The sequence below is a fragment of the Giraffa tippelskirchi genome, chromosome 8 (assembly GCF_054371585.1).
Source record: "Giraffa tippelskirchi isolate mGirTip1 chromosome 8, T2T-mGirTip1v1.2.pri, whole genome shotgun sequence".
NCBI lineage: Eukaryota > Metazoa > Chordata > Mammalia > Artiodactyla > Giraffidae > Giraffa > Giraffa tippelskirchi.
In genome coordinates this window covers 141,192,872-141,202,286 of record NC_137282.1, presented here as the reverse complement: position 1 = coordinate 141,202,286, position 9,415 = coordinate 141,192,872, and the positions used below count along the sequence as shown (strand labels likewise).

The 9,415-nt window shown below is 38.7% G+C and overlaps 1 protein-coding gene across 2 annotated transcripts; it reads left to right on the top strand.

Moving 5' to 3' along the window:
* Window positions 1-706: 706 nt before the first annotated feature.
* LOC145516261 (SLA class II histocompatibility antigen, DQ haplotype D alpha chain-like) lies at window positions 707-7,575 on the top strand. 2 transcript variants are annotated; one of them, XM_081517398.1, is made up of 5 exons: window positions 707-830; window positions 2,897-3,145; window positions 3,603-3,884; window positions 4,130-4,303; window positions 4,459-7,575. In XM_081517398.1, the coding sequence occupies exons 1-4, from the start codon at window positions 764-766 to the stop codon at window positions 4,282-4,284; spliced, it is 753 nt and encodes a 250-aa protein (XP_081373524.1). In that variant the 5' UTR covers window positions 707-763; the 3' UTR covers window positions 4,285-4,303; window positions 4,459-7,575. The 2 variants fall into 2 exon arrangements, with proteins under 2 accessions (XP_081373524.1, XP_081373523.1); XM_081517397.1 differs by having other exon boundaries at window positions 707-845.
* Window positions 7,576-9,415: the final 1,840 nt, after the last annotated feature.

Here is a 9,415-nt window from a genome sequence, read left to right as displayed (position 1 = left end):
CCACAACATAGAACATAAAGAATACTCAAGGCAGGAGAAAAATTCAAATGAAAGATCATGCAGTTACTTTAGGCAGCACTCTATGACCCTATAAGTCTTTTTATTCCCCTGAGTGCTAATACTGGAGCTTTTGAGAACATGAGAAGAATAACTTAATCAACAGGATTTCTACAGGTAGAAAAGGCAAAGGTATTCCTTGGCTACCACTTGGCAGAAATCACTTGGATCAACTCAGTATTTAGAGAATTGCATATGCGCTATGGAAACAAAGAGAAAGACAGTTAACCTACATACAGAGTCAATGGAAAGGGGAGGGAATGGGACCTGCCAGGGAGAGGGACCAACTCAGGGAAGATTTATTGGAAGCCATAGTCCAGAATATACTGTTGGACATCAAATTAGCTGTATCTTCATCTATCCATGAGGCTGCTCAGAAATCCCCACCCCTCATCACCAGCAGGCATACACACATATATGAGAAGACTCTGATTTAATACTCTCCTTCCTTTCATAGAAAAATCCCTCAAGTCTATTCAGAGCAGAGCCTGCACCAGAACTTGGGGATTTCCCAGTCCCTTCCAGGCCTCTTAGTACAAAGTCTTCACCTGGCAACTGAGGTGTCATCATAGAGGATTTTTCTGATTGGCCAAAACCTAACCTGACAGAGTGTGGCTTGGATATCTTTAGAATTCCCTCTCAACTCAGCCCACATCATTGCTCTGCAACTCAGAACAGCAACTGCTGAGACCACCTTGAGAACAGGATGATACTGAACAGAGCCCTGATTCTGGGGGCCCTTGCCCTGACCACCATGATGGGTCCCTCTGGGAGTGAAGACATTGTGGGTAAGTGCACGGTTGAAGGATACAGAGACTGAAGTTAGGGAGCAGGGAATTGGAGGGGTTGGGGGAATTGGCCTAGAAATAGAGACTTCTGGAAGCATTCTCAATATTAAGCAAATCTAAAAGTTACCATCATTGCACCTTCAGAAAATCAGAGTCCAGACCCACTCTCTTTGTTACCTGTGCTGTTGCATGCTCTGTTTCTGTTATTGGATCCAGTGAATATGTTCTGAAGGGCTCTAGGGCATTCATTCACAATTGTCTCAAAGATTAGAGATGTTTTCACAAGTAGATGTTTTGTTACAAAAAATTTCATGAGCTATTGCTCCCAAATTTTCTGAATAACTTTTGAAGCTTTTTATGTATTTCTCCTAAAGTTTATATTGGGGTATATAGTTCCATGAATTATGAATACTGTGTGGATATGAAGAAGGGTAACCTTTACTTGGTCTCAGATCTACATACATTTCTATCCTGGCATTCTGGCACAGGTAGGTGAGCAAGCCCAGCTGAGTGTCTCTAGACAAAGCATTTTATTACATGGTTCTCACTTAATCTCAGTTACTTCATTTGTGTCACCTCACAAATAATCAAATAAAAAAGGCATGTAGAAATGCTTTCCAAGTAATGAAGACACATAAATATCAATGATTATTATTTTTAAATTATTACTGTCACAAGTATAACTTCATATTTTTCTAAAACAAAGTAGAGAATATATTCACTTTTATTTTAAAATTAAGAACTTTATGAAGAAAAATTTGGAGAATTAAATTATATTATTCTCAATTTGTCGGCCCAAATTGCCTACCTTTCAGTTCATGTAATGAAGACCTGTGTAGGGAAACTGGGCAAGCACAAGTTAATTACATGGTCCCTTAGGACCCTCTGCCTTGCTGTCCCCCTCTTTCCACCCTCTCTTCATACATTTCTTCAACTTCCTTTCCTTCCAGGATCCATTCCTGGCTCATATCTCTGTTGTTTCATAGACAGGAAAAGTGGGTTTGTAAAAACCAAAGTAGAAAAGCCAAGGGTTTAAAGGGAGGTGAAAGAAAGGTTACTCTAACCTTCAACAACTTTATTAACCACGGCAGCTACCACTCTAATTTTGTGTGGTAGTGCAACTTTCACCTGCTTCTCTGGAGCACTTCCGATTTTCCCCTCTTCCTCATCGCACCAGAGCATCCTTGTCAGGCTTGATTTACGCATTAGGCACGGTGGGCACAGTGCCGAGGGCCTCCATTGCTTGTAGGGCTCATAAAACTGTTTCTATAAAAATTAGAAGAAAAACAAACTTTTAGAGTAGGGGGAAATGCTTTAAATTTTAATCCAACCTGAATTATATTTGTCTTTGTATCATGAGGCTATAAAATACATTTTTAATATTTTTATAAAAGGTGTCACTCACAAAAGCAACAATGTTTAAGGCTCACAAGTCATAATGCAGCTCTGGTCATTGCTGATTCTGACTTCTGTATGGCTCTGCTACCTATGTCTGTCAGTCTTCCCCCAAATCTCTGTAATTCTCAAGAATAACAATTGACATTTAATACACATTTTTGAGCACACAGCAAGCTAAATTTTGGGGATTCAAAGATGAAAAAACTTGATTTCTGTCCCCTAGAGGGTACACAGATTAGTGATGGATAGAAATGGTTCAGGAAAGCAGAAGGACCACGGCTGAGCAGGACCATGGATCCAGCTGAGGCTAAAACTGTAAAAGTGAATTAGTTCACTTGACACAGTGGAGTGATGTTCTTCAGCAACAGTTGGTAGTCCAGGACAAGTACCAGATGAAAAGAATATTACATATATTCCTGTCTGAAAAACGAGTCAAGATTCATTGCAAAGATAAGGAGGCTTTGTTGCAAGGCTTTTTAACTAACCGGACAACTACCAACACAGAGAGAAGAAGGAGCAGGTACTGAGAATTTTGTCTAGAAACTGGGCCACAAATGAAGCCCACAATGTTTGACAGCCAATTTCTTCTTTCACTTTACTTAATAAGAATCTTTTCTCTATTTTTCACTTTCTTGCTCCTCACTCCAACTCAGCTGACCACATTGGCGCCTATGGCATAAACGTCTACCACTCATATGGTCCCTCTGGCCACTATACCCATGAATTTGATGGAGATGAAGAGTTCTACGTGGACCTGGAAAAGAAGGAGACTGTCTGGCGTCTGCCTGTGTTTAGTGAATTCAGACGTTTTGACCCTCAGGGTGCACTGAGAAACATAGCTGTGTTGAAACATAATTTGGAGAACTTGATTCGAAGGTCCAATTCTACTGCTGCCACCAACAGTATGTGTTCACCATTTTGCCTCTTCTTTATTAATCTACCCCTTCATACCAGGCCTCACTCCCTTTTTCCCTAGGGATAGATACCCTTCACCACTTTATAAAACTCTCTCCTTTCCAAGGAGTCACCACATTTTCTCATGGTAATAGCTGAACTCTCATCCTCTGCCTTCTTTCAACTCATGTATTTCCATGTGATAGAAAGATCCCTACTCCCAAAACACAATCTTTGAATATTTCATGGGAGGTCCTACAGACCTCCCTCTTGACAGGCAGGTTGTCAGAAACAGGGGGACAGGGATAAAGCAAAACAACATATGGCGCCTCCCAAACAGAAGGGAAACAAGAGCTCCTCCTCTCTCAGACTGGCAACTGTTGGTGGGAGGGCTACCCCAGGAGGCAGTGCAGAATCAGGGTAGAGCTATTCCCGTTTCACATCTGTGCTGTTTCCTCACCATAGAGGTTCCTGAGGTGACTGTGTTTTCCAAGTCTCCCGTGATGCTGGGTCAGCCCAACACCCTCATCTGTCACGTGGACAACATCTTTCCTCCTGTGATCAGCATCACATGGCTGAGGAACGGGCACTCAGTGATAGAGGGTGTTTCTGAGACCAGCTTCCTCTCCAAGGATGATCATTCCTTCTCCAAGATCAGTTACCTCACCTTCCTCCCTTCTGATGATGACATTTATGACTGCAAAGTGGAGCACTGGGGCCTGGATAAGCCACTGCTAAAACACTGGGGTATGTACGAGTTCCACCCTTTTGGAACATTCTTTTCTCTGTCTGTCAAGTCCAGAACACCCTGCCTGTTATCTACTAAACCTCATGGACCTAAACTTCACATTCCAAGTGTTTATAATGACAGACCTCACTCTCCTCCCTAAGCCCCATACCCCAAGTCTGTGGAGCCAACACTTCCTTGCCCCATCCCACACACATGCACAGAAATGTTCTATACTCTGAGTTCCACAACTTCACTTTCACAGAACCTGAGATTCCAGCCCCTATGTCAGAGCTGACAGAGACTGTGGTCTGTGCCCTGGGATTGACCGTGGGCCTCGTGGGCATCGTGGTGGGCACTGTCCTCATTATCCGAGGTCTGCGCTCAGGTGGCGCCTCCAGACACCAGGGGCCCTTGTGAGTCACACTCCAGTAGGAAGGTAAGAATTCAGATCTGTTAGATCTGGGGACATAGTACAGACAAGGGAAAGTGGGAAGAGGTTGTGGACACCAGTGTGGTTGAAAGTTGCTGAATTGGGAAACATCATGACAATAGTATAGGGAACCCACTGATCTCATGTCTTTCCTGTTGCAGGTGCACTGTCCATCTTCGAGAACAGAAAAAATGGACTTGCTAGATGACCTAGAACTATTTTCTGGCCAAGTCCATCATGTACCTTTTCTCCTCCTACCCTCCTCCTCATACTTCTTCTCTGGGACTTAAGGTGCTGTATCATCTCAGAGCTCACATACATTTGGGATTCTCCCCCTGACCTTCTAATTTTTCTTTTCTCAATTGTTACCTATTATGGGATCCCTGAGATATCCCACTCAGCTACCTAATCCACCAATGACCCTAAACTAATATACCCATGGGAGAAATAAATGCCTTTATGAGGTCTTCACTGACTTTTTCCCATCTTTCATCTCAGGGCTGATTAGAACCACGGCCTCTTCTGCTTCAGGCCCTTCTAACCTCATTTCCCAGGTTATGTTTCATGCCCAGTAACACAGGAGCAGCTTGTAGAGACTGATAATATTTTGCTATCTTAACTGGAGTTAATATTTCTGTCTTCCTTTATTTTCCATCCTTAGCTACTGCCACCCACCACAAAATCCAGACATCAATGAAGGCAATATATACTCTCTGCCTTTGGTGCAGATTTGTTAAAACAAAAATACAAAAACCAAGAAGTAAAGTGATACTTATTCTAATATCACTTTTAAAATTTTGACAGAGAAATAAGTTGGGAAAAAGGAATTTTGAATCTCTAAAGTACCAAGAGTCAAAATTAGTTTTCAGAACTTTTAATTCTTAAAGAACTAGTGGTGATAAGAAAAACCTTCTTCTCCCACTCTCACACTTGAGGAGATAAGAACTACCTAGGTAGGAAAAGAAACGTGTTTGTTAGGAAAACATTAAAATAAGACAATAAAGCAGGTATCTGAGAAGGACCAAATACTTTGTCCTTATTTAGGGTTAGAAACAATGGGAAAATGGATAAAAGTAGAAACCACAGACATAGTTAAGAACACAGCTGTAGTTTGCTTCATGTCTTATGTGAATCCCTGCTAGAAAACCATGTAGGCATTTCCTGACATGGCATGTGTGGAACAATAGAGTGAATATGGCTCCAGGATGCTCCTAGGCAGATAAGCCTAAGTCAGGCTCACTGAATCTCTGTGCATCCCTGTTTGCCCTGGAAATAACCGATCAGTATCCTCAGCTCCTGCCCCTCACCCCTCCTGGCAAAGGAAAACATAAGCTTACAAGAGAGAAATCTCTCGAGGAACAGCATAGATGAGATAATGTGGCAGCAGTTATGGGTGCCATATCCTCCTCTAGACTCAGTGTCTCCTAGTGGAAGTCCCTGTAGTGGGGATGGATCAACAGATGAGATTCTCTGGCTCTCCTCAGCGTGTCCAAGGCCTCACTCTTGGGAATGTATGTGACTTGACTTGGAGTCATTTTGCCCTTGAAAATTATTTAGGTTCATTGCCTCAGTCTTTCCACTCTGCAATTACTATGTCCATACATTGCATTGCAGATTACTTTATGGAACAACTGTGAAATGTATGAAACTGTCCTTGCCCAGGCCATCTGCATCAGTGAGCTTAAAATGTGATTGGAACACAAATCCCTTCCCTGAGAGAATGTGTCTTCATTCTTTCCCTGCAAATAGGTTCATCATATCATTTTTCTCGATTCCATATGTATGTTAATATACTATATTTGTTTTTCTCTTTCTGACTTACCTTGTAAAGATTTTTTTTTAATATGTTTAAATCCAAAAAATAGAAAAAGTGTGTCTGGGGAAAAAAGACACAATATGAACACAGCAGCTGATAGAGTAGACTTTAGTGCAAAGAAACCTAAATCCAAATACAAGACTCAGCAATTTACAGCTAGGATTTTAAATTATAACATTAGGCAAAGTATCTAGCATTTCTGAATCTTATTTTCCTATTCATAAAGTGGGGGTGGTAATACTTTCTTTGCAGAGTTATTGACAGAATTTGAATAATCTTGTTATATAGAAAGTTCTTTATACATAGTATAGAAATACATAAGAAAACATTGCTAGTTATATCCATATTTTATTTAAAAGAATGGATTATGTTATATGAAAATTGTTTTTCTGAGCCCTTTAATGATTTAGGAGATTCAAACTTGGAGCTATAGATGAATTTCTTTTCATATGTTTTTGGAGGATCTTTTTCCTCTCCAAAATAAGGTGGGAGTGGGATTGGGTTAGACGTAGAGAATAGACAGGGTATAGTGGTTAGTGACACATCACCGGTGAAGGGGTTGCTGAGAGAACTCAGGGCAAGTTGTAATATTTGACTTTGTGTTTTTATTGTCTAATAGAAAATATGTCTCCTTCTTATGGCCTATGAATTTTTAGTCAAGCTATGGTATATGCAACAGATCTTTATCCATGCTTATTTTGAGGAGAAGTGGGGAGTAGAATTAAAAGCTGCCTGTGAGGTAGAAGCAAGAGAATAATTTAAAGTCCAGACAAGGAATTAGTAAATGCAGGGAATCTGAACCAGAGCTGATCATGAAAATATAGGTAACAGAGCATAACAGATTTTAGGGCAATGAGACTACTCTGTATGATGCTACACTAGACATACACGTCATACAAAGCCACAGAATGTACATTAAGAGTGAATCCTAATGTAAACTATTGACTTTGCATGCTAACGATGTGTCAATGTAGGTTCATCATTTGTAAGAAATGTACCACTATTAGGAGAGGTTTATAATAGGGAAGTTATAGTAAGGGCAGGAGATATGTGGAAATCTCTTCATCTTCCATTTAATTTTGCTATGAAACTAAAACTACTCTAAAATGAGTGATTAAATAAAATTAGATTGGTAATTATCATCCCAAATGTATAAAATAACAATTTTAATATGGAAAGAAATGTAGGTCACCTAAAAATAAATAAATATGCTAAGAATTTCTTGGTAATAGAATTTCAAGTAAATGTTATGTAAATATAATGATTCATCAGCTAACAACCCAGAATATTGGAGGTAGTGTGTGTGTTTACATTATATGTGTTATCATAATATAGGGTTATATTGTATAGCATTACTATCAGTGTCCTGGAAAAAGACAAATGCTGTACTCCTTCCCCATGAGATAATAAGGAGAGAAAATTTCATGGTAGTTGCATTTTATTAAAGAGATTCATTCATCAAGTCTTTGTGTAAGTTTAGCAGAAATAAAATTAATTCCAAAAAATACGAGCAAATATTTATGTTTATCAGCCACCATATGACATTACTATAAACAAAGATGGAAATCAGTCCTCATGATGTCAAATTACATGATTCTTGAACAATTATTTGAATTATTTCAGAGTACATGCATAAAATAAGACTTTAATATTTAATATGCTATTTTAAATTTACAAACTGAAAATCACATAAAAATATATCAAGTTTGTACTTACACATACAGACAAGGATTTTGAAGGATTTAATATACAAATCAGGCACTTCACACATAGTTGGCACATACTAATGTTGGCACATACAAATGTTAACAGTTTGTGTTATTGTTATTTTCTGGAACCCAAACCATAAATCTCATGGTAAATTATATCAGAAGGATGCAACCAACAAGATTCAGCACATGGGAAGTTCTACTGGACAAATAATTCCATTTCTTCAGCAAACAATTTGCTAGGAAAAATAAAGAACAGAGAAACTATACATTAAAAAAAGAAATATATGGACCAAATGCTAGGCTTTGTTTGGATTCACACATAAATAAAATAACTTAAAAAATTCTTGTGAGACAGTCAGAAAAACTGGACACTAAACACACTAAGGAATTATGTATCTAATTTTAGGTGTGCTCATGACATTATTATTTCTAAAAACTCATTACATTTTATATTTCTGTAGTAAAATATTTATGAATGAAATGATATGATTCTGAGATTATTTTCCAAGTCTGCATGTAAGATTAAGTAGATGGGTTTACAAAATTCCCCATGAGTCAATAATTATTAGAGCTGGATTGCTGATACATGGTACTATGCTCCCTACTATGGTATATAGTTGAAATTTTCCATAATTCAAAGTTTTTTAAAAAGAATATTCAGTGAAAGCAAAAAAAAAGTAGGTAGAGGGGCATTCTATTTAAAGTTACGTCATTTTTTGAAGTTTTCTTCAGTTTTATCATACTTAGGAAACTTTGAGTATACAAATGCTAATCCAGACTACAGGAACCTCTCAGAAATGTAACCCTAAAGATATATATACATGCAACAAAGAATAATAGTAAAGGTAAGCAAAGTAGTTTTCCCTTTATTATTGGCTGGATTAATCCCCAAACTTTGGTAACATGATGATTAATTTAATTAGTAATGCAAAAATGGTTATTGAGTACCAATGTTTTCATACATACCATTCTATGTTCTCAGTATATTAAAATAATGTGAAAAGAGATATATTCATTGTCTTCAAAGAATTTACACTCCAGGGGAGGAAATATACACACATGAAATAATTCCACAAAAATATAATCAGAAGTGGAGAAGGCAATGGCAACCCACTCCAGTACTCTTGCCTGGAAACTCCCATGGACAGAGGAGCCTGGTAGGCTGCAGTCCATGGGGTCGCCAAGAGTCAGAGACGGCTGACTGACTTCACTTTCACTTTTCACTTTCATGCATTGGAGAAGGAAATGGCAACCCACTCTAGTGTTCTTGCCTGGAGAACCCCAGGGACGCGGTAACCTGGTGGGCTGCCATCTATGGGGTCGCACAGAGTCGGACGCGACTGAAGCAACTTAGCAGCAGCATAATCAGAAGCTCTGAAAAATTTAATGAAAAATAAAAGGCAACACAAAAGAGTATTGCACAGACACCTTGTAAAATTTGGTAGAGTTTAGAAGAGAATTGAAGAAATGTAACTTGAGATGAAATAAGATGGTGCATAGTAGGTAAAGAACAAATTTAAGGAGGGCAGAGCAAATGTTTAAGAAAATCTTACAACATGAAATAAAAGATGAGAATAAAAATCATCACAT